Source organism: Hyperolius riggenbachi, chromosome 2, assembly GCF_040937935.1.
Source record: "Hyperolius riggenbachi isolate aHypRig1 chromosome 2, aHypRig1.pri, whole genome shotgun sequence".
Lineage (NCBI taxonomy): Eukaryota > Metazoa > Chordata > Amphibia > Anura > Hyperoliidae > Hyperolius > Hyperolius riggenbachi.
In genome coordinates this window covers 56,561,094-56,586,275 of record NC_090647.1, presented here as the reverse complement: position 1 = coordinate 56,586,275, position 25,182 = coordinate 56,561,094, and the positions used below count along the sequence as shown (strand labels likewise).

Below are 25,182 nucleotides of genomic sequence, written 5' to 3'. Positions count from 1 at the left end.
TTGATACCTAACCTTATCCTCCACTCCAAACACACAGTCCTTCCTGATACCTAACCTTATCCTCCACTCCAAACACACAGTCCTTCCTGATACCTAACCTTATCCTCCACTCCAAACACACAGTCCTTTCTGATGCCTTACCCTTTTCTGCATCCCAAACATATAGTACTTCCTGGTTCTGAACCTCATCTGCCACACCAAACATGCAGTCCTTCCTGAACCCCAAATTACCCTTACACAACCCGCGCACTGTAGCATTAGTGTTAATTTACTCTATACTATACCGCTAATTTACATTATACTGCCTAAATTAATGGCCATTTGATTTACCGTACTTGCTTCATATTAAGACTGTAAGAGACAAGGCTTGAAAGTCAATGATAGTCATTAACCTATTTTGGTTCCTGGACATAGAAACTACGTCCAGGAACCATGTGCGCTGCCGCGTGCTCCCGCGGCCGATCGCGCGCGTGCATGCGCACTCCCGGCCACGGATTCGGTAGCCACGGAATCAATGTATCGGGCTATGGTGCCCGATCACTGATTCCTCTCCCCCGCTGAAAAAGCGACAGCTTCTCTCGGAAGCTGTGCTTTTTCTGGCTGTTCCCTCCCCGATGCGTCACTCTAAAGCAGGCCATACACTGGCTCGATTCACGGCCGTTTCGACAGCAGATTCGATCCTGGGATTGAATCTGCTGCCAATCGTTCACGGTAAACGCAGCCGCCGATCCGATTTCCTCCCGAAATCGGATCGGTCCGTCGATCGCGCCGTGCGGGAAATTACCCTCGATCGCCCGCGGGTAAAGTGCGCGTCGCTAGCGGCGGCCGATCCGATCAAGTATACATTACCTGAGGCTGGCTCCCGGGCGTCTTCTCCGCACTGCACGGCTCTGTTCCGGCTCCATCCATCCCGGCGCTTCCTGTGTCACTGCAGTGACCTGGAAGTTCAAATAGAGGGCGCTCTATTTGAACTTCCTGGTCACGGAGTAACACAGGAAGCGCCGGGATGGAGCCGGAACAGAGCCGGGGGGGACAGGCGGCAGGAGCAGCTCAGCAGATGGTGAATCGGTTTCAGGCTGAAATCGATTCACAATCTGTTTGCAATAAAGGCAGCCATACGATCCCTCTCTGACCAGATTCGATCAGATAGGGATCTGTCAGCTGGTCGATCTAATGGCACATCGACCAGTGTATGGCCACCTTAAGCGTGTGTTACGCTTAGAGTGACGTCATGTAAACAAACTCATGGCCGCCATCTTGTGGCCAAAAAGTAATACTACAACTGAAAGTAAAAATAAATAAAAATTAACACACATTTACATTATAAATCTATTGTTTACCTCCCACCCTCCAAAAACTACCCAAATAAAATGTTTACTATAAAAAAAAAAAAACATTACAATAAAAAAAAAAAACATGTAAATATTTACCTAAGGGTCTAAACTTTTTAAATATCAATGTAAAGATGAAATATTTCTATATTTTTTTTTTATTTTAAACTTGTAAATAGTGATAGATGCAAAATGGAAAAAATGCACCTTTATTTCCAAATAAAATATTGTCGCCATACATTGTGATAGGGACATAATTTTAACGGTGTAATAACCGGGACATGTGGGCAAATACAATACGTGAGTTTTAATTATGGAGGCATGTATTATTTTAAAACTATAATGGCTGAAAACTGAGAAATAATGATTTTTTCCATTTTTTTCTTATTCTTCCTGTTAAAATGCATATACAGTAAAGTGGCTCTTAGCAAAATGTACCCCCCAAAGAAAGCCTAATTGGTGGCGGAAAAAACAAGATATAGATCAGTTCATTGTGATAAGTAGTGATAAAGTTATAGGCTAATGAATGGGAGGTGAACATTTCTCACGTGAAAACGACGGAACGCGAATGGGTTAAAACTGAAAGGAAAAAAAGGACTTTAAAGGACTGGTGCTTCTACCAGCCCTCTGCAGCCGCCCTGTGCCTGCGCTGGGACATACCAATCCTCCGGTCCCCCGCACCAACCTTCTGGCTAGGTGCACACATAGAAGAAACGCTAGAGTTGTGGAAAACGCTGCGTTTTTGCTGCTAATATCTATGGGCCACAGGAAAAAACACAGATGCGTTTTATATGCGTTTTCAATCCTGCATTTTTAAAAACGCTGGTTTTGTTGCATAATATTCATAGACGCATCAAAAACTCACATAATGGAAGTCAATGGGAACGCAATGGTATGCTTTTTACATGCGTTTTCCGTGCGTTTTTATATGCGGTTTTTTCCCAAAATATTTTTTATGCTGTATTTCCGCTTACTGTTGTCTTCCTAGTGATTCGCATAAATGGAGATATAAAAACACATGAAAAACGCACAAAAAATGCACATAACATTAATATAATACATGGCATAAAACGCAGCCATGCGCTGCACACAAAAATCTCTACTGCACATGCGCAGAATGCTCCTGACATTGAGAGCGTGATTGAGGACGCACGCCACCACGCATGCGCAGTGGCCGCTGATTGGGTTGCTGCAGGGAACTGGAAGATTGCTTAGTGATGTTGTGGGCACAGGGCAGCTGCAGGGGGCTGGTAGAAGCACCAGGTAAGTTTAACTTTTTTTTTTTCCTTCAGTTTAGGTTCTCCTTTAAGGTTTGGGAAAGGAAAGACAAATTCTCAGTGCATGGTATTTTTATCTTTGCAGACAATGTGCACAGGAAAATGTGCCAAGCTGATCGGGAAGCTCCTCTTTCCATTGGGAATTCTGTCCATCACCGCCAACCTCCTCCTGTACTTCCCAAATGGCAACATTTTAGAGATGGAGCAAATAACGGACTTCGTATGGTACTTCCATGGCATTGTGGGAGCTGGACTATTGGTAAGAACAAATCTCTGGCTATTAGTGATGACGTAATCTGCTAATTACGATTATGCACAATCTCGCATTGATTTTTACAGTTATGGCTGTACATAATTAAGATTTGGACATTCAATTGATTTCATGTAATCCAATTGTAATTTCATGTAATTTGCGCATAATTTTCGTGCATTCATGTCATTGTCACCAAAATTGCTACATATGTTAAAGGAAACCAGAGACCGCAGATACTTACCTTTTTATACATACCTGGGGCTTCCTCCAGCCCAATGGGCACGGATCGCTCCACGCCGCCATCCTCCGCTTCCAGCAGCTCCAGTACCGGGTCTCGTAACTTTTGCCAGTCGCGGACAGTTTGTGCAAGAGGAAGTGCACTCTTTATTTATCTCTCCAGCGGCTGCTGGAGAGATACGTAATAGCGCACTTCACTTGCGTCAGACTGGTCCCGGATGGCTGAAGTAATGGGGCCCGGTACCGGAGCTGCGGGCAGCGGAGGAAAGCGGCGTGGGAGAGATCCGTGCCCATTGGGCTGGAGGAATCCCCAGGTATGTATGAAAAGGTAACTATCTGCGAAGAGGAACTCCAGTGAAAATAATGTAATAAAAAAAGTGCTTCATTTTTTACCATAATTATGGATAAATGATTTAGTCAGTGTTTGCCCATTGTAAAATCTTTCCTCTCCCTGATTTACATTCTGACATTTATTACATGGTGACATTTTTACTGTGGGCAGGTTATGTAGCTGCTGCTAGCTGTCAAGTCGGTGCGGTCGTGTGTATGCTAGTCTCTAGCAACTCTTGTGAGTCCGACAGTTCATTGAACCTGCGACAGAAGTTGCTGAGCAACAGTTTCCGTTATGTTGCAGACAGGTTGTTGCTGCGTGTATACAATCGTTGCTTGTATACAACTGTCGTTGCTGGAGACTTTCAACCAGGGGCGGACTGACAACTCATGGGGCCCCCGGGCAACAGGAGATTATGGGGCCCCATACACCCACAAGCCACACCCACCCATCCACAAGCCCCACCCACCCACATAACCAACACTCTTTACAAAATGTCTTTTCATCTGCCTATAGAGTATGCTATGGCATATGTGAATCGGTGTATACAGGAATTAGATAATGAATAATAATTATATAAATGATGTGCAATAGTATACATTTACAGGTTAATATCTGCTAGCCCTTCGTTACTGGCCAGGGAAGGTCTCTGGGAATAGTAATAGGTATAATGAGATCTGGACAGGACATGTAGTACTGTCTCCCACAGAAATATATATATATATATATATATATATATATATATATATATATATATATATATATATATATATATAATGTCCTTCCTCGGCTAGCTGTCAGCTGATATTAACCAGTAAATGTATACTAGATATAATTTATATAATTATATTATTTATACATTATCCTGTAGGCGGTTCACACATAGCATGCTCAGCTGAAGTGGAGGGATTATGGACTCCTGCTGGCTGTTGCATATATACATAGCAGGCAGCAGCAATGCAGCAATCATATATACCTAATAATGACGACAGTGTATGAGTATGTATGACACACACACACACAGGTTAAGGCTGCAGCAACTGGTGCACTCGGACTCAACAGCGCCCGACTCTGAGCTGACGCTACTTCTGCCGGAAGTTTGGAAGACAGTAGACACGTGACCCACTAGGTCACCTGATCGCTCCCACTGCCACCCTCGTAACAGCGCCATTTAACCAATCCCAGTCCCCGCTCGGCTTCCTGCTTGTTGTTGTCATAGCAGCCGGCCAGCCGTGTATTAACACGGCGGTCGCGCTGCCCTCCACGCTCGCACCAAAAACAAGCAGCGGGGCCACAAACAATAAGACACTAAATCTTCGGAGGGGCGGGCGGGCCCCCCACTGAGCACGGGCCCTCGGTCCGTGCCCGACTTTCCCTATGGTCAGTCCGCCCCTGCTTTCAACTGTTGCTTGTCTCCATGCAATGTAACTGCAGACATCCGTGCCTCATGTGTAAGTAGCTTTAGAGACAGCTGTAAACAGCTAATTCCTGTCTGTGAACCTTGTTACATTGTAACAAACTGCCAAAAGTACAGCGGTACTCAGAGCTTCTTGTGGGAGGGGTTTCAGAACAAAATCAGTCATACAGAACCCCCTAATGGTCTGTTTGTGAAAATCAATATATTTCTCATGTAAAAGGGGGTATCAGCTACTGATTGGGATAAAGTTCAATTCTTGGTCGGAGTTTCTCTTTAAGGAGAGGAGTGGGAATAAGGCAAAAAAAATAGTACTCATGCATGGCACCACTGGGTCCCCAGTTTGGACACTGTATGGGGTTTACATGTTCTCCATGTGTTTGTGTGGGTTTCCTCTGGGCACTCTGGTTTCCTCCCACACTGGAAAACATATTGACAAGTTTATTGGTTTCTCCCAAATTGGCCTTAAAGTGAACCCGAGGTGAGAGTGATATGGAGGCAGCCATATTTATTTCCTTTTAAAGGGACTCCGAGCTCATCTAAAAAATAAAAGTTGTACTCACCCGGGGTTTTTTCCAGCCCAGTGCTGGTCGGGAGGTCCCACGACGCCGTCCTGGCTCCTCTCCTTCTCCCCGCTCCGGAATGGCTGACCGGCCGCAGCCCGGGCGACACTCGGCCGAGTGTCGGGCTGCTCCTTCCACGTATGACGCGGCTGACGTCACACGCCGGCCGCCTCGCGTCATCACGGCGGCCAGCGTGGCAGTACCGCGCATGCGCAATTAAAGCGCGCATGCGCGGTACTGCCACGCCGGCTGCCGTGATGACGCGAGGCGGCCGGCGTGTGACGTCAGCCGTGTCATATGCGGAAGGAGCAGCCCGACACTCGGCCGAGTGTCGCCCGGGCTGCGGCCGGTCAGCCATTCCGGAGCGGGGAGTAGGAGAGGAGCCAGGACGGCGTCGTGGGACCTCCCGACCAGCACTGGGCTGGAAAAAGCCCCGGGTGAGTACAACTTTTATTTTTTAGATGAGCTTGGAGTCCCTTTAAACAATACCTGGCATCCCTGCTGATCTATTTGGCTGCAGTAGTGTCTGAATTACACCAAAAACAAGCAAGCAGATAATCTTGTCAGATCTGACAATAATGTCAGAAACACCTGATCTGCTGCATGCTTGTTCAGGGTCTATGGCTAAATGTATTAGAGAAAGAGGATCAGCAGGACTGCCAGGCAACTGGTATTGCTTAACAGGAAATAAATATGGCAACCTCCATATTCCTCTCCCCTCGGGTTCACTTTAATCTTTTAGCAGCCATGCTCGGACCCTTCGGGTCCTGATCACTTGATATGTCATGTGATTGAAGGACGATGTCAACGTGACAGCGCCACTTGGTGCTGCATATATTACCTGATCTAGACGCAGAATAGGATCCCCTCTTCCACCACCAGGCAACGCTGTAACGCTGACATCCACCTTCGGTCCGATCACGTGTCATATCATGTGATCAGGACCCGAAGGAGGTTGCCAGTGTTATAGTGCCACCTGGTGGTAAAAGAGGGGAGCAGATCCTGTAAGAGGAGAGCCATCTGCATCTAGATCTGGCAAATATCAAGAGCTCCCTGCGCTGCTCTGCATGAGGCTGGGAGAGGCATGGGATTATGTGGTGCAGCAGCGAACTAAAAAAAAAGATGGGAGTGTTTGAACCAGAAGGGAAGTTTCAATTGATTTATTGCATTCACCTAGAGCAGAGGTGCCCACACTTTTTTGGCTTGTGAGCTACTTTGAAAAATTAGCCGGTCAAAATGATCTACCTAAGGAAAATTTTAGGCGCACACTTGTATATACAGAATGGAAAATGTAGGGGGTTTGGGATCTAGTCCTTTGCGATCTACCGGGCGGTACATCCGATCTACCGAATGGGCAGCCCTGACCTAGAGAGATGTCAAAGGCATTGTTCACATCTAAAAACGAAATCACTGGCGCCAACGATTTTCATTTTTTTTGCACGATTGCTTTTCCCCCTCCCGGCGCTTACCTGCACGTTTCGATTTTGTGTAAAGCGCTTTTCAAAAGCGCTTTTGCAGAGCGATTTTGTTTTTTCACTTCCCGACGCAATTCAGGAAGTGACCTCTTTGACCCGGAAAATGTATTTATTCTTAAAAGCGTGAACGCAATCGCCACACAAAGCGATTTTGTGAGCGCTTTGCGCTTTTCCTATACCTTCCATTGTAGCAAAAACGCCTTAAAAATGGTGCATGTAGCACTTTGCTGAGCAGAAAGCAGACGAAATGCGCTGATATAAGTATTCATTGCACTAGCGATTTTACGGCATTTTTTAAAATCGCCGACGCTCAAACAAAAGCGCAAAACGCCCTAACTGATTATTGCTCTTTCAGGTCTTCCTACCGGCTTTTATGATGCTGGGAGCAGGAGGGGACGGCTGCTGTGCCAACAGATGTGGGGTAAGAAAGTTGCATTCCTTGTCCAGCGTGTCAGTATGCAATCAGGGCATTCACACTATGGCTCTAAAAGGTGGCCAAAACAGACCCCCAGGCTACTTACACACTAAGACGTTGCGTTAGGTGCTACGTTAAGGTCGCATAACGTGCACCTAATGCAACGTATGGTGGTGCGGGAGAGGACGGTAGAGTGAGCCGCGTTAGGCGGCTCTATCCGCATAAGGTCTCCCACAGTGGCGCTGATTGGCCGGCGGGACCACATGATGCAGAGCGAGACACTACGCATCACGTGGCCCCGCCGGCCAATCAGCGGCCGCCAGTGCAGTGCATATTAAGTAGCCATGTGCGCGGCTACTGTAGCGGTATCTCCCCGCCTAATCTCCGCCCCCCCACTGAGCATGTGCAAACAGTCTAAAGCCGCTAGAACGCACAGCATGCTGCACTTTCACTACAACGTGCAGCGTTACATGTAACGCAACGTGGGCACTGTGAACAGCCCACTTGTGTTACATTGCTGTGCGCTGGGGGAGCATTACAGGCTGCACTAACGTGCGCCTGTAACGTCCCTGTGTGGAAGCAGCCTAAAGAATAACAGCGGATGAGGATGAACCACCTATGACTGTGGCTCAGAATTCCCAGAAAAACATTTGGATGCCATTATAAAAAGTTATCGATATAAGACAAAGACGGCAGCTCTTTCTCCCACTGTGCTAGAAACAACTCACCAGATTTTTTTTTTTTATCAAATGAATTGATAAGAGGTTAGCCAGGTTCTTCCCTAGACATGTCCGAAGCCAGACACTGGTCAATCACATGTTAAGGTGGCCATACACATAACAATTTTTTTCATCGATATCCAGCTAACTTGATTAAATCTGTTATATGATGCTGAAAACGACTCCTTATCAACCGATTTCCAGCTGAAATCGGTCAAATAGGTTGATCACAAAGGACAGAAAATTTTGGTCAATCGGAAGCGGACTGGGAGCAAGTCGCTATCGGTGTTCGATTTGACGCCTGACGAAACTACTCTCACCTGTTCATGGCGCGGTTCGGATCTCTTCTCTCCCCGCTGGCTGCTTCTTCCTGTTTTATTTCCGTGTCCCCGGACATAATGCAGAGGCCAAATACTAGAGGCCTCTAGTGGTCACAATGCCCCTAGTGTCTGTCCTCTGCATTACATTACTCAGGAGAGAAGGAGAAGCTGGCAGGGAAAGCAGAGGATGGGACCACGTAGCGGGCTGATGACAGTCTGCTAAACCGCATGGCCTAGTGGTGGTGGTGGAGGGGGAAGGAGGGGTGGAGGAGAACCGGCCAGTGCACACAGATTTTGGAAGATTTCATGCTGGAATCGATTTTCAAATCTGTGCAGTGTGTGGAGGCAATCAAGCAAATAGATCCCTCCCTGATCAGATAATGATCGGAGAGGGATCTATCTGTTGCCCACGTCTACCAGGGCATGGCCACCTTTAGGCATTTTTCAGACAGGAGGCTGAACTGTGCGCTTGCTGAACAGTTCAGTCTTCTGTCTGCCTTCCGCCAGTGCAATTCGGGTGCAATTTAAATGCAGACGAATTACAGCAGTAGTATAGTAACGGCATGTGTGTCTGCAGCCACGCCCAGATCTGTCTCCATGGGGGGGCCGCCTTTCAGGCGCTAGCAAGTGCCTGGCCGGTGCAAGAGATTTCACCGCCTGTCAGTTGCCTGCGGGAAAGGGGCCTTAGGCCTGAAACCCACTACAAATCGCTATCGCTAATTGCAATCGCCCACCGTTTTGTATGAGCGGTTTGTAAGCGATTTCATCAGCGATTTTGGTAGTGTTTTTAAAGAGTGTAAGCGTTTTGCCAGAGATTTTGTAGCGATTAGCATTTTTAATTCTGATTGGTCCTTTCAATTATTTTTAATTGTTTTACAGTGTGCAGTCATTTCAAAACGCTAGCAAAATCACTCTGTGTAGGTTTTGATGAGCGATTACACCAGCGTTTATGTACTTTACACTGGAGAAACGCTAACGCTAAACGCGAAAAATGCTGCATGTCCTGCGTTTTGCGATTTGGTAATCGCAATCGCTCCAGTGGAATTTGGCCCATCCATTAACATTAGCTGAGCGTTTAGGGAAATCGCTAGTGGTTTGAATCGCTCTCTAAACGCTCAGAAAATCGCTCTAGGGTTCCGGCACTAAGTCTGGTAAATACTTGGCTAATTGGTTCCTATGATACTTCAAATGGAGCACACATCCTCCGTGGACTTACAACCATTATCTTTATTGCACAATCATATTATTGCTCTCACTTAAAAGCAATCCATAAGCAACCTATATGGATTATGTATCTGTTACGGCCAAAACCAGAAATCGGCCAATTCTAGAATTGGCCGGCCGTTTCTAGAACTGGCCGATTTGACGTCGGCTAAAGTCCAAAATGCTGGGAATTTCTGACATTGGCCGGCCAGTTCTAGAAACGACCAAGGTCAGTCGGCCAAAGCCCAAAACGCACAAATCCCAGAACATCCCTGGTCCTGTCCAGCACCATGACTGGCACTGGGAACTTCCTCTCTAAAATACACACAACAGCATAATAATCTTTTTAAAGAGAAGTATTTCTTAGTTACAGCTGATGCAAATCCTGCAATAAATCTGCAGTGTGTCTACATCCTGCTTTCTTGGGAGCAGACATATTGTTAACATCCTGTGCTTTTAAATCAGCTGCTCTGCTGTGGCAGTCAGGTGACACAGGGAGAGATCAAATTACAGTGGTGATTAGTTACAGATGAGGGGGGCTGTGCACGGCTGTGGGTGCTTTGGTGTGCAGTTTGCATGGTCGGGAGGGGGGACTGTGCATGGTTGGGGGGTCTTTGCTGTGCACTTTGCGTGGTGTTGGGGGGGCGGCTTTGCATGGCTGGGGGGGGGGGGTCTTTGCAGGGTGCGTTGCATGGCTGGGGGTGCTTTTCTCTGCACTTTGCATGGTCTGGGGAGGGGGTGGGGGGGTTTGCATGGCTGGGGGGGGGCTTTGCTGGGTGCTTTGCTGTGGGGGGCGGCTTTGCATGGCTGGGGGGTCTTTTCTGGGTGCTTTGCATGGTGGGTGGGGGGGCGACTTTGCATGGCTGGGGGTGGGCTTTGCTGGGTGCCTTTTAGGCTGGGGGGTGCTTTGCTGTGCACTTTGCATGGTGGGTGGGGGGCCGCTTTGCATGGCTGGGGGGTCTTTGCTGGGTGATATGCATGGTGGGGGGCGGCTTTGCATGGCTGGGGGGTCTTTTCTGGGTGCTTTGCATGGTGAGTGGGGGGGCGGCTTTGCATGGCTGGGGGTGGGCTTTGCTGGGTGCCTTTAGGCTGGGGGTGCTTTGCTGGGCTGGGGGAGCTTTTCTGGAGGCGCTATTCAAACCTCCGATCAGGGCGACCAGAGAGGCGGAGAGAAGCAGAGCAGCTCACACGCGACCCGCCCGGACCCGTACACTTCAATGCGGAAGTGTTCAATGATGTCACTTCTGCATTGAAGTGTATGCGTCCTGCGGGTCGCGTGTGAGCTGCTCTGCCTCTCTCTGCTTTCCCGGTCCGGTCGCCCTGATCTGAGGTCTACTGCAGCGGGGGAGGAACGGTAAGCGGCACTTCCTGGCTGGCAGAGGGGAGAGCAGCTGGCGGGGGAGCGGTGCGGGAAACTTCGTGATTTGGCCGGCCACTGTAAGTCACAATGCGTTCTGGCCGGCCAAAGTCCGAAATTCACGGCCGTTTTGTATATTGGCCGGATCAGCCGGCCACTTCGCGTTGTGACCGGCCATAACCCGAAGTGGCCAGACTTCGGGTTCTGGCCGTAACATATCCAAGTAATCCTTCGTTTATGGATGCCTATTCGGCTCCCAGAAGCTTACAGGTCTTCCAGCTTAAAGTGAACCTTAACTCAGAACTTCCTCTCTGCTTTAAAGGGACACTTAAGTCAAACAAAAAAAATGAGTTTTACTCACCTGGGGCTTTCAATAGCCTGCTGCAGCTGTCCGGTGCCCTTGCCACCTCCCTCCGATCCTCCTGGCCCCGCCGGCAGCCACTTCCTGTTTCGGTGACAGGAGCTGACAGGCTGGGGACGCGAGTGATTCTTCGCGTTCCTGGCCACAATAGCGCCATCTATGCTGCTATAGCATATATCATATACCATATAGCAGCATAGAGGGTGCTAATGTGTCTGGAAACGCGAAGAATCACTCGCGTCCCCAGCCTGTCAGCTCCTGTCACCGGAACAGGAAGTGGCTGCCGGCGGGGCCAGGAGGATCGGAGGGAGACGGCGACGGCACCGGACAGCTGCAGGGGGCTATTGGAAGCCCTAGGTGAGTAAAACTCATTTTTTTTGTTTGACTTAAGTGTCCCTTTAAATAAGCAACAGCATAATAACCTTCAAAGAAAAACATTTCTCTGTTACAGCTGATACAAATCCTGCAATAAATCTGCAGTGTGTCTACTTCCTGCTTAGATGGAAGAAGACATAGGGATAACACCCTGTGTTTACAAATTAGCTGCACTGCCGAGGCAGCCAGCTGACACAGCTGAGAGATCAAATGAAAATTGTGATTAGTCACAGATGAGGGGGATCAGACAGGCTAAGCTCTCTAAGTCTAAACACATACAGGGTGCATTTCTCTCTGTTTTCCTTCTGTCCTATGCTTTAAAGTGGACCTGAACTCTTGCACAGGACAGAAAAAAAAATAGTGAAATGCACCCTGTATGTATTTAGAGAGTTTAGCCTGTCTAATTCCCCCTCATTTGTGTCTAATCACAAGTTGTAATGTGATCTCTCCCCTGTGTCACGTGACTGCCTATGGCAGAGAAGGCAGTTAAGCTCATTTGACAGCACAGGATGTTAACAATATGTCTGCTTCCATGAAAGCAGGAAGTAGAAACAGTGGAAATGTATTTCAGAATTTGTATCAGCTGTAACAGAGAAATGTTTTTCTTTAATGGTTATTATGTTGTTGCGTATCTTTTAGAGCAGAGAGGAAATCCTGAGTTCCGATTCGAGATCTGATTTCAGGTCCGCTTTAAAGGCACATACCACAATTACAACATATAAAAAATTATGCATTTCTATATAGTATATCGATGCCCAGATAGACTTCATCTCAGGACATGGGGCGTAGACATACATATCTCCACCGTGATCACCACTGTGCGTGCTCCTGCTCGCTTGTGCCCGCGCGCATTCTTGTCGCCGCCCATTAGGAGGGAGATCATTGAAAGGGAACAGCCTGCGGTCATTGTAAAAAACAAAGTAACACATACATTCATTACTTCCTTTTAGCATACTAACAGTATGCTCAGCAAGATAATGTGTGGGGACATCTTGTGGCAAAATAGTAAAATTACACCTACATACTTTTTTTTTTCATAAAAATACTCACACGTACCATTAAAATGGACACCTTATCTCCCACTCTCTCCCATAGTTACCCAAATAAAACATTTGCATAAAAAAATGACAATTAAAAAAATAAAAAACTTAAATAGTTACCTTAGGGACTGACTGAACTTGTATTTCAAGAAGGTATATTACTGTTATTTTTTTAACATATTGGCTTGTAATTAGTGATAGATGCAAAACTGAAAAAATGCACCTTTAGGCCTAGTGCACACCAGAGCGGTTCGGCAGCGTTTTTCGATCAGCTTGAGGATGTGAAAACGCGTGGGTAATGTATTTCAATGGGCTGGTGCACACCAGAGCGGGAGGCGTTTTGCAGAAACGCATACTCCCGGGCTGCTGCAGATTTTGGATTGCAGAGGCGTTTCTGCCTCCAATGTAAAGTATAGGAAAAACGCAAACCCCTCTGAAAAACGGCAGTTCAGACCGGTTTTGCAGGCGTTTTTGTTACAGAAGCTGTTCAGTAACAGCTTTACTGTAACACTATCTGAAATCTACTACACCAAAAACGATTCACAAAACCGCAAAATGCTAGGTGAAACGCTACAGAAAAATAAGAAAAAGCGTTTCAAAATCTGCTAGCATTTTGCAGATCTGCTAGTGGGTTTTGGTGTGCACCAGGCCTTAGTTCCAAATAAAATACTGGCTCCATACATTGTACTAGGGAAATATTTTAAACGTTGCAATAACTGGGACAAATGGCAAATAAAATGTGTGGGTTTTATCCACAGTAGAACGTTTTATTTTAAAACTATAATGACGGAAAACTGAGAAATAATGATTTTTTTTCCATTTTTTTCTAATTACTCCCGTTAAAATGCATTTAGAGTATAATAATCTTCAGGAAAATGTACCACCTAAAGAAAGCCTAATTGGTGGCAAAAAAGATATAGATAATTTTGTTGTGATAAATAGTGATAAAGTTATTGGCGAATAAAAGGGAGGAGCACTGAAAGCTGAAAATTGCTCTGGTGCATAAAGGAAAAAAAACATCAGTGGTGAAGTGGTTAGGGCTGACATACCTTTGTATGGTGGCTGTTTGTCTCTTCAGCGTCTGCTGATCCCCAATCCAGACGGTAAAATCATTGACTTAGAAGTCGATGGTTAACAGACAGGAAGAGACTGAAAAAAGACAAACCCCATCATGCTATGTTGCTACCGGATGATTGCGAGACCATCACGGTTAGCCACAATTTTGTTACAATTAGACATTTTTATTGAAACCAATGTCTCATTGAGCAAAAATATTATATAGTGTGTTGCCACCTAATACTATATATGGTAATACACTGCATATTGATTTGGTAGGCTGGTATCTTTTAATATTTACCTTAGCTGTAGAGGATGACATATGGATCCTTCATATACCTAGCAGCCTAGCACTTATTGCTTTAGGCTTGGTTTAATGGCAGGACTGCATTCTAACCTTTGATTGGTGTATATTGTCAGATGCTCCTGTCTGTCCTGCTGTCTGCTCTGGGCACTGTGGGAGCAGCGTACTGCGTGGTGATCTCAGCGCTAGGATTGGTGAAGGGTCCGCTGTGTGACAAGGGAGACGGGGAGTACGTGTACCCCTTCAGGAATGACACAGATGAGTAAGTGATGCAACAGATTGCAATGACGATAGCACATGGTGGCTTTCCAGCAGGAGGCGTAACTGTGTGTCTCCCGCTGAAAATATGAGAAAGTCTACTCAGGGCTCGTTTCCACTATCGCGAATCCGCATGCGTCCAACGCATGCGGATTCGCACATGTAATGCAAGTGGATGGGCCTGTTTCCACTGTAGCGTTGTTGAGGTGCGTTTTTTTCAGCGGTGAAAAAACGCACAAAAGAGCCGCAGAATTCGCCTGTGAGTGGAATGCATGCGAATCGCATGCAATGTATTTAATAGGGAAATCGCATGCGGTTTCCCCATGCATTTTTTGCCACGAATTTGCATGCGAATTCGCATAGGTACCAATGTAAATTCACACAGGCAGTGACATGGTTAAAATCGTATATACCCTCACCTATGCGAATTCGCATGCGAATTCACGGCAAAAAGCGCATGGGGAAATTGCATCCGCATGCGATTTCATCAGCGGTGGAATCCAGGCGATTCCACACCGCAATAGTGGAAACGAGCCCTAAAGGTTGCTATACATTAGGCGACTTGACGGCCAATCGACCATCCGATTCGATAATTATTTATTGAATCGACTGAAAAAAATTGGTGCCACCAAGTGCATGCCCGATCAAGAATGTGACCAATTCCGGGCCAAGCATGTTGATCGTACCTGCTGGAAGATGTTGGGGCATCGCAGTTGGTTGGGTGCGCGGTGTTAGCGCCGAGCGATATCGGGATGAGCGACTAACGCGACGAAACCCCAGACGCTGCCCCCTAATGTTTAATGTGCGCTTCAATGCTCAGTGCACTATACATCACCCGTCCACGCCCACCGCTGGCTCCGGGCGCCGTCCTCCCCACGTTACTCCTGCAACCACATGGAGCGCGTGTACGGGCGGAGGACGGAGTCAGTGGCGGACAGGTAATGTATAGTGCACTTGGCACGGGTGGGGGGGGGCGTATGGCACATTGAACATTAGGGGGGCAGCACTAGGACAGCGAGGTGGTGGATGCAGCACCGCAATGCCGATTCCTGGATCGATTTCAGCATGATATATGAAGTTGATCTACAATCAGCCTGCGGTGTATGGGCAGCTGACAGATATCTCTCCGATCAGATTCAGTCAGAGAGAGATCTGTCTCCTGGTCGATCTTCCCATACATCGTCTTATGTTCTGTATGTACACCTTAAAGGACCACTATTGTGAAAAAGTAGCCCGTTAAAATCTGACAGAACCGACAGGTTTTGGGCCAGTCCATCTCCTCATGGGGGATACTCAGGGTTTTCTTTGTTTATTAAACATCATTTTCAGAACAGCAGTTGCAAAGTCTAACTGACAAAATAGTGTGCAAGTGAGTAGGGAGGCTGGCTGGTATCTTACTATTTTGGGAGTTAAAGTGCTGTTCGGGAAATGCTGTTGAAAACAAAGAAAACCATGAGAATACCCCATGAGGAGATGGACTGGCCCAAAACCTGTCAGTTCTGTTGGATTTTACCTGTCTACTTTTTTCGTGATAAGGGTCCTTTAAGGGCATTTAATTGTCCTATATTCAAGCTGCATACAATTAGTATGCAAGCCAGAATTACTGGTATTTAATTGATCGCCCCTGCTGTTTGCATTGCTATTTAGCGTGAATAGGGTGCCAGCCTTAGGGCAGTTTTCCACTGAAAAACGATCAAAATGGCACTGCAATCGCATTTCTTCTATTTTCCACTACCACAATTCCATCGCTGTCTGTGACGTGTATGGTGCAATCGCACCCCCGGCATTTGGCTGGGAAAATATTTTGAAGTGTTGAGTCGTGATTGGTATATGATTTTCCTGCATATCTATACTTTGTACCCCCAAACACAAGCAGCCCGTTGCTGAAAAAATGGCTGCCGGAGGCCATATTAGCGTGCGTGCGGTGTGTGTGTGTCAAACAGGGGAAGATGGAGGCAGATGGCAAGGAGGAGGAGGCAAAGAGGGACAACAGGAGGCACAGAGGGGGGCAGATAAAAAGGAAAGAGGGAGGTAAAAAGAGGTCACAGGGGGAGAGGAGGATGCACAAAGGGGGACAGGAGGAGAGTAATGGACACAGAGGAAGCACAGGGTGACAGATGAAGGCACAGAAGGAAATGAGGAGGTGGAGGGCGGCTGGGGACAATGAGCCTTGGGCAGTAAAAAGGTACAAACCCGGCCCTGCTCATCCCTAATTGGCTGGATAGTGTAGTGGTTAAAGGGACCCTGAACAGTGGTAAACAAAACAAATCTGGACTTACCTGGGGCTTCCGCCAGCCCCCCCTTAGCCCGCGAGGTCCCCCGGCATCCTCTGGGTCCACTCCGTGTTCCTGCTGGCGGCTCCGTAAACCTGTTGACTTCGGCTGAAGTCACGCATACATGGCCCGCCCAGGCACCCGGTGCATCATCACGCTCCACCCCATAAGCGTCCTGTGCACGTGCGGCTCTCGGAAGACTGAACCGTGCATGCGAAGAATGGTTACAACGATGGGAACCGGGAAAGCCCAAATTAGCTCTGCCTCTGGCACAGGATACCTGGGCTCAAATCTTTGCTCTTCCAGTTTAGTAAGCCTGCACCTATTCAGTAAGGAGACCTTGGACAAGACTCCCTAACACTGCTACTGCCTATAGAGCATGTCCTAGTGGCTGGAGTTCACCAGGAGAAAGGCTCGATATAAATGTTTTGTCTCTTGTCTATAACTGAAAAGGGGATGAGGATCAGTTACCTGACAGTGTAGGTAATTTCTCTTTGATTCCCTTCCTGATTGATTAATTGATTGATTGACTGGCTGGAGTCACCCTTTACATGAACATGTCTTTGTTCCACAGAGATAACTACCTGTTTGACCAGGACAGGTGGAGCATCTGCAGGAAACCCGAGAACGTTGTGCTGTGGAACGTGGTCCTGTTCTCCATCTTGCTGGGACTGGGATGCATTGAAGCTGTACTGTGCCTCATACAAGTCATCAACGGAGTCATCGGCGTCATCTGCGGCACTTGCTTGAGGAAAAGAAAAGTCAGCAGCGTATGTACCTTTTAGTAACAGATGACCCCCTCAAACTGCATCTCATTGCAACCATGGCGATAAATAATATGCTTGAAGCAGGCTCGGACTGGGCCACTGGGATCACAGGAATTTTCCCGGTAGGCCTAACTACAAGTCCCACAATGCATTGCAGGAGTCTGACAGCCACAGTCATGACCAGGGCCGGATTTACAGCTCAGGAGCCTGTAGGCACAGAAGTTCTGGCGCCCTAAGCCCCGCCCCTCGGCACAAGCCACACCCCTTAATAAATAAAACCACTACCAGAGCTAAAGTTGTATGTTTTACTGCCCAAGGCCTACTATCTCCAGCTACGGCCATTTATGGGAAAAGGGGTAAAATTAAGTACCAGGGTAGGGTTACCAATAGCAAGATTAGAGTGACTAAATTGACAGTCAGTGACATGACTATGTACTCTGTACAATGCTGCAGAAGATGTCAGTGCTATATACTGTAAATACATAATAATAATAATAATAATAATATGGTAGGACATTAGACTATGACTATGGTAGGGATTAGATTGTGAGCTCCTCTGAGGACAGTCAGTGACATGACTATGTACTCTGTAATGTGCTGCAGAAGATGTCAGTGCTATATAAATACATAATAATATGGTAGGACATTACACTATGACTATGGTAGGATTAGATTGTGAGCTCCTCTGAGGACAGTCAGTGACATGACTATGTACTCTGTAATGTGCTGCAGAAGATGTCAGTGCTATATAAATACATAATAATAATATGGTAGGACATTAGACTATGACTATGGTAGGATTAGATTGTGAGCTCCTCTGAGGACAGTCAGTGACATGACTGTGTACTCTGTACAGTGCTGCAGAAGATGTCAGTGTTATATAAATACATAATAATAATATGGTGGGACATTAGACTATGACTATGGTAGGATTAGAGTGTGAGCTCCTCTGAGGACAGTCAGTGACATGACTATGTACTCTGTAATGTGCTGCAGAAGATGTCAGTGCTATATAAATACATAATAATAATATGGTAGGACATTAGACTATGACTATGGTAGGATTAGATTGTGAGCTCCTCTGAGGACAGTCAGTGACATGACTATGTACTCTGTAATGTGCTGCAGAAGATGTCAGTGTTATATAAATACATAATAATAATAATATGGTGGGACATTAGACTATGACTATGGTAGGATTAGAGTGTGAGCTCCTCTGAGGACAGTCAGTGACATGACTATGTACTCTGTAATGTGCTGCAGAAGATGTCAGTGCTATATAAATACATAATAATAATATGGTAGGACATTAGACTATGACTATGGTAGGATTAGATTGTGAGCTCTTCTGAGGACAGTCAGTGACATGACTGTGTACTCTGTACAGTGCTGCAGGAGATGTCAGTGTTATATAAATACATAATAATAATATGGTGGGACATTAGACTATGACTATGGTAGGATTAGAGTGTGGGCTCCTCTGCGGACAGGCAGTGACATGACTACCGTATGTACTCTGTAAAGTGCTGCAGAAGCTGTCAGTGCTATATAAATACATAATATCGTAGGTAGGCCATTAACCAATGACTATGGTAGGAATTAGGGCCCTTTTTCACTAGGTGCGATCTGCTTTAGAATGCAGATCGCAGCAGTTTTGCTGATCGCTAGAGCAGCGTGATTTACATGTAGATCGCGGTGCTCATTTCCCACTAGTGAGCGCTGCTTTTTTTCCCACAAGCAATAGTAGGCTAGCGCAACTCTTCTCGCAATTGCGTTCCGTCCCCAATTGATATAAGGTGCAATCTCATTAAGTTGGAAAAGCAGCCAGTGGGATTAATTCTACATATAGTACAGTAGAATAATATGTTTTACCTTTCTTTTTGCTGGGGAGCTGATTAGAGACAATGGCTGAAAGGGGAAGGGGGGGCGGAGACATAGATAGATGTGAGAGCCAGAAGTAAGGGAAATATGAGGGGACCAGGAAAGACAGAGCAAGAGGGGGAAATATAGAAATATAGGAGGGGAAATGGAAGAAGTACAGAGGAGAAAGACAATGTGGAAATAAAGAAGAGTTATCTCACCAGTTATATTTGGCAGGGACATGTTGAGTCTGACTGAGAAAGTCTGCCACCATAATAACCCTCTACCTGGAGATGCAGAGCCCATCAGAGAGAGGTGACCACATGATGGGAGGAGGGAGAGAGGGTGGACCAGGAAGCATGCAGCCGGCAAGTTATCTTTTGATCTAACTTGTCCGGAGCTCACACAGTGCCTGTCCCCCTCGCTACAGACATCAGCTAAAAGAAGCCAGCAACGTGTTACAATGTGCATCCCTGAGCTCTGTAACACTGCACTGTCTGCACTATTGATTAATCATCCTGATCAGATTAATTAATAATGCAAGGTAGTGGGTGTCACAGGAGGCAGTATATGCACATGGTATCAGGACACTACTACCAATTATGAGATGGCATGCTTAAGAACAAACACCAGTATGACGGCCACTTACTGTGTCTGGTCGCCTGAGTGCCGCTGACCGCCTGTGACAGCAAGTCAGTCTCACTCTCCAGGGACCACCAGGGCACTGGCACACACTGCTGTCTGTCACACAATGTCTCATGTGTGCAAAGAGACAGCTTCGAGCCCCCAATAGTATACATGTGGGGCGGGGGGCGGAGCTATAATGTATATAGTGCAGGCGGGCTATCTCATACCTACAGAAGCAGGGCTGTTTCGTCCGTCCCCCTCCCCGCCTGTCACTTAAATACACATGCTGGTTGGGTGCTTTTAGTACAGGACAGGAGAGGGGGGCGGAGCTTTTTGCCTACCTGTGCCGCTCGATTTGTCCCTCTCATCCACCCCCTCCATCGGACTCTGGGCGCACCGGGCAGGCAGGCTAATTAGTCTGTGCAACTTGTCCAGGAAGTGATGCCCCATTGCCTTGGCCGCCCACGTGCTTCCTCAAACTCCCAGCCAGGGACAATCGCGCCGCCCCATGCTGCCTATGCACGCAGCTGCTTACTCAAGATACAGCGCTGCGTGCAGGCATGGATACGGCGGCCGGTGGGCGGGGAGAGCGGCACGTAATGACTCTGTGCGTGTGAGTCTCTAGCCGCCTGCCCCTCACTCACTTGCGGCCGCCGGAGTCTATGATGAAATAAGGAGGCGAGCGGCGGCTTTTGCGTTTCAGGCTGTTAAATTTAAAGGGGACATTATATAAACCCGCCCCTTGACCAATCAGGCGCTTGTAGGCACGTGCCTAGGGTGCCTTATGGTAAATCCGGCCCTGGTCATGACTCATAAAGGCAAATGCATTGTGGGACTTGTAGTTCCGTAACAGCTGGAGGGCCGAGTTTGCCCATGCCTGGCCTAGCCCCTCCCACCCAGGCCCTGTACTGAGCAGCAGGAGAGGAGGGGGTAGTAGCGCAGAAAAGGGGAGCTTGGGTGCACAGCGATGGAGAGGGGGCCCAACTCCCCCCTCCCTCACCTGGAGCCCCCCGCCAGAATTTCGCACAATGGCAGCGGCCGGGCAGGGAACTACTTACTTCTCCTGCGTTCCAGGTGCCGGGGATCTGCGTCACTGCGCGTCACTTGTCCTCCATCTCGAATGCCTCTCACTGTGCTTGCTGATTAGCGGAAGTACAGAGAGCGGCATTGGAGACTGAAGATGCGTAACACGCAGAGACTCTGCAGCAGAAAACCGGTGCCTGGATCCAGGAAGAGGTGAGTCGTTCCCCGCCTGCTGCCACCAGCCCACCACTGCACTAAAGGGGAGCACAGAAGGAGGGGAGGGCCAGGTGAGGGGGGGGGGGGGGGAATTGAGCCCCCTCCCCACCACTGTGTGCCAGCAAGCTCCCCCTTCCAAACTATTGGGGACACCTATAGCTAACTATGGGGACACCTAAAGCTAACTACCTATACTGGGACACTGATAGCCAACTACCTATACTGGGGACACCTATAACTACCTATACTGGGGACACCTATAGCTAACTACCTATACTGGGGACACCTATAACTACCTATACTGGGGACACCTATAGCTAACTACCTATACTGGGGACACCTATAGCTAACTACCTATACTGGGGACACCTATAGCTAACTACCTATACTGGGACACCGATAGCCAACTACCTATACTGGGGACACCTATAACTACCTACACTGGGGACACCTATAGCTAACTACCTATAATGGGGACACCTATAGCTAACTACCTATACTGGGGACACCGATAGCCAACTACCTATACTGGGGACACCTATAACTACCTACACTGGGGACACCTATAGCTAACTACCTATAATGGGGACACCTATAGCTAACTACCTATAATGGGGACACCTATAGCTAACTACTGGGGACACCTAAAGGATGCTGCCATATTTTTTTCCCTTTTAAACAATACCAGTTGCCTGGCAGCCCTGCTGGTCTATTTGGCTGCAGGAGTTTCTGAATAACACCATAAACAAGCATGCAGGAAATCTTGTCAGGTCTGACAATAATGTCAGAAACACCTGATCTGCTGCATGCTTGTTCATGGTCTATGGCTAAAAGCATTAGAGGCAGAGGATCAGCAGGATAGCCAGGCAACTAGTATTGCTTAAAAGGAAATAAATATAACAGCCTCCATATCTCTTTCACTTCAGACCACTCCAGTGAAAAAGGTAGGCAGTTAGAATCTGACAGAAACAACAGGTTTTGGATTAGTCCATCTCCTTATAGGGGATTCTCAGGGTTTTCTTTGTTTTCAGTAGCATTTCCTAAATGGCAGTTCAGCTGCCAAAACAGATGCCAGCCTCCCAACTCACTTCCATGCTGTTTTGGCACTTAGACTTAGCAACTGCCATTCAGAAAATGCTTTTGAAATCGAGGAAAACCCTGAAAATCCCCCATGAGGAGATGGACTATTCCAAAACCTGTTGGTTCTGTCAGATTTTAACAACTTATTTTTGGGGGGGGTGAGTGGGCCTTTAAGCCTGGTACACACTTTGAATTATAATTGGCCAATCAATGACCAATTTTACCACCATGTAGTATGAGGGTTTACCTATACAATTGGCTCATAATATGAAATTTGACGTACGTGTAATCTCACATTGCAATTTTGCAATTACGATAAAATCTTAATTCATAGTTTTTGGCAAGTTCGTAATTAAGTTCATGGTAATTCGTAGAGTTGGCCCGAACTGTTCGCAGCGAACAGGCCATGGGGTATGACCTAGGGGTCATTTCCTCATTCATCATACTACGCATTACTGCGCAGGCGCTTTCCCGGTGGTCGCATGTCCTTGATTGCTTGCCTGCAGCCAGGTGTGCTCAGCGTGACATTGTGCGCCTGCGCAATCAAGGACGGGAAAGCATTTGTGCAGTAATGCATATTATGACGAATGCGAAAATTACCCCAAGGTCATTCCCCATGGCCTGTTCGCTGCATAGTTGCCAATAAGCTATTACGGAAATGTTTTGTAATTACTAAGATTATGTATATACCCCTAATTACTTGACATTTCACGTCATTTTTCACTATTACAATTTTACTATTATGATAGTAATGATTAGGGATGCTCAAATCCAAATCTGGGAGAAACCCGGATAGTTGCTATCCGGATATCTCCCAGTAAACTTGTGCGAGGTGGGCGGGTGGAGGGGGTCAACCTTACCTGTCTGCCGTCTTCTTCGTCCGTCCCTCGGCGCCTCCCACGATGTGGTCCATGCGGCGGTCACATGACTACAAACACTTCCTCCATCCGGGTTGAAGGAGGAAGTGTTTGTAGTCACGTGATGCGCATGGACCGTATCGTGGGAGGCGCCAGGGACGGACAAAGAAGACGTCAGACAGGTAAGCTTGACCCCCCCTCCCCCCGCACAGGTTTACTGGGAGAAATTCGAATAGCAACTATCCTGGTTTCTCCCGGATTCGGATTTGAGCATCCCTAGTAATAATATGGTAATGGTAATAGTAATGGTAATTACACCAAGTTACAAAATTTACCATTACAATCATCACCATTGGGGGCACTTTTTTCACTACAGGTTCAATATAAAGTAGACCTGAATTCAGAACTTCCTCTCTGCTTTAAAAGATAAGCATCGGCATAATAACATTAAAAGAAAAACATTTCTTTGTTACAGCTGATACCAATCCTGCAATAGATCTGCAGTGTGTCTACTTCCTGCTTTCATGGAAGCAGATATAGGGTTAACATCCTGTGTTTAGAAATTAGCCGCTCTGCAAAGGACTGCTAAGATTCCTGAGCTGACACAGCTGAGAGATCAAATTACAGTTGTGATCAGTCACAGATGAGGGGGAATTAGACAGGCTAAACTCTAACTACATACAGGGTGCATTTCTCTCTGTTTCCTTCTGTCCTGTGCAAAGAGTACAGGTCCACTTGAATCCTCTGAGGGGTAGTTAGTGCTATGGCTATGTACACTGTGGACTGTGGTGGATGTACAGTATGTCCTACAGAAATACATAACAATAATAATCATTGTGTTTTTCAGACTGCAGTGGCCTGAGGATCCATTGATGCACACAGAGCCCACCAAGAATAAAAGCTTTCTCTTGCTACTTCTTTCTTCTCCATAACAAAAACAAATGCCTACATATTATATATTGTAAAGATAATTTTTAAGGTGGCCACACATGATACAATAAATCGATCCGATTTTACAGTAATTCGATAAAAACTATCGTATCTCTCAAAAAAATCGAAAGCTTTTTTTTTTCATTCGACTGAAAAATCCGATTTTTTTTCGATTTATATCGATCCGGAATGCCGGATATTTCTCTTCAATTTCTACTAAAGATTGTATGGTGTGTGTTAGATTGTTAATTTAGTAATATACACACCCTAGCAATTTTTTCTGAGTTTCCAATCATTTTTATCATAATTGAGGAAAAATTTAACACAGGTTTGTGGCCCATTAGTCATATTTTTGAAATGTTACAATCAGTTGAAAAATTGATTGCAATTCTTAAATTGAGCAGATATTTTAAAAATTGTATGGTGTGTGGCCACCTTAAGTCTTTAAAGTATTGTTGGATTAATATTTATATGTGATCCTAATAACACTCAGAGGAATTTTTCATACCTCATTTGTTGCTGCCTGCTTTAGAGAAACAATGAAAATAATTGAAGTTTAACCCTTTCAGGAGCGGCACGTTTTCGCCTCAAAATGGATCCTCTGGTCCTTAAAGGGAATCTGAGGTGAGGGGGATATGGAGGCTGCCATATTTATTTTCTTTTAAACAATACCAGTTGCCTGGCAGTCCTGCCGATCCTCTAATGCTGGGTACACACTATGAGATTTTATGGTCGATTTACTGTCAGATCGATTATTTCCAACATGTCCGATTTCACTTCCGATCGATTTCTGAGCATTTTCCAATCAATTTCCATTAACTTTAATAAAATTTCATAGTGTGTACTCAGCATAATACTTTTAGCCACAGACCCTGAACAAACATGCGGCAGATCAGGTACTCTTTACTGGATTAGCCATATGCTTGTTCCAGGGTTTTGACTGAGACTACTTATGCCAGATCAACACGGCTGCCAGGCAACTGGCATTATTTACAAGGACATGAATATGGCAGCCTCCATATCCCTCTAACCTGGGGTTCCCTTTAGGAGGTAATTAAGTGCCCCCACCCCTCCCCATTTAAATAATCCCTGGTGATCTAGTGCCCTCCCCCCCCCCCCCGAACATTCCCTGGCAGACTAGGGTCCCACCCATCTCCTTCTATGCAAAGATCAGCAGCAGGAAGCAAAGCTATGTGATTATGAGGCCTCTTTTCCATGGACAGTTGATAGGCAGTGAAATGCCTCTCAGACTTTCACAAC

The 25,182-nt window shown here is 46.6% G+C and overlaps 1 protein-coding gene and 1 long non-coding RNA gene across 4 annotated transcripts in view; one reads left to right on the top strand and one right to left on the bottom strand.

Moving 5' to 3' along the window:
- Positions 1 to 8,487, bottom strand: part of LOC137545498 (uncharacterized) — a 38,853-nt gene extending 30,366 nt beyond the window's left edge. Inside the window, exon 1 of one of the 2 annotated variants that reach the window (XR_011026050.1) lies at positions 8,336 to 8,487. This is a non-coding gene — a long non-coding RNA (uncharacterized lncRNA). The remainder of the gene's footprint in view (positions 1 to 8,335) is intronic. The other variant, XR_011026049.1, reaches the window with a different exon arrangement.
- LOC137545496 (transmembrane 4 L6 family member 1-like) overlaps positions 1 to 23,906 on the top strand; it is a 139,246-nt gene extending 115,340 nt beyond the window's left edge. For both annotated transcript variants that reach the window (XM_068266816.1, XM_068266817.1), the window contains exons 2-6: positions 2,694 to 2,867; positions 7,237 to 7,302; positions 14,148 to 14,293; positions 17,137 to 17,332; positions 23,840 to 23,906. In XM_068266816.1, the coding sequence (XP_068122917.1) occupies positions 2,694 to 2,867; positions 7,237 to 7,302; positions 14,148 to 14,293; positions 17,137 to 17,332; positions 23,840 to 23,854 (597 nt within the window). In that variant the 3' untranslated portion in view covers positions 23,855 to 23,906. The remainder of the gene's footprint in view (positions 1 to 2,693; positions 2,868 to 7,236; positions 7,303 to 14,147; positions 14,294 to 17,136; positions 17,333 to 23,839) is intronic.
- The last annotated feature ends 1,276 nt before the right edge of the window (positions 23,907 to 25,182 follow it).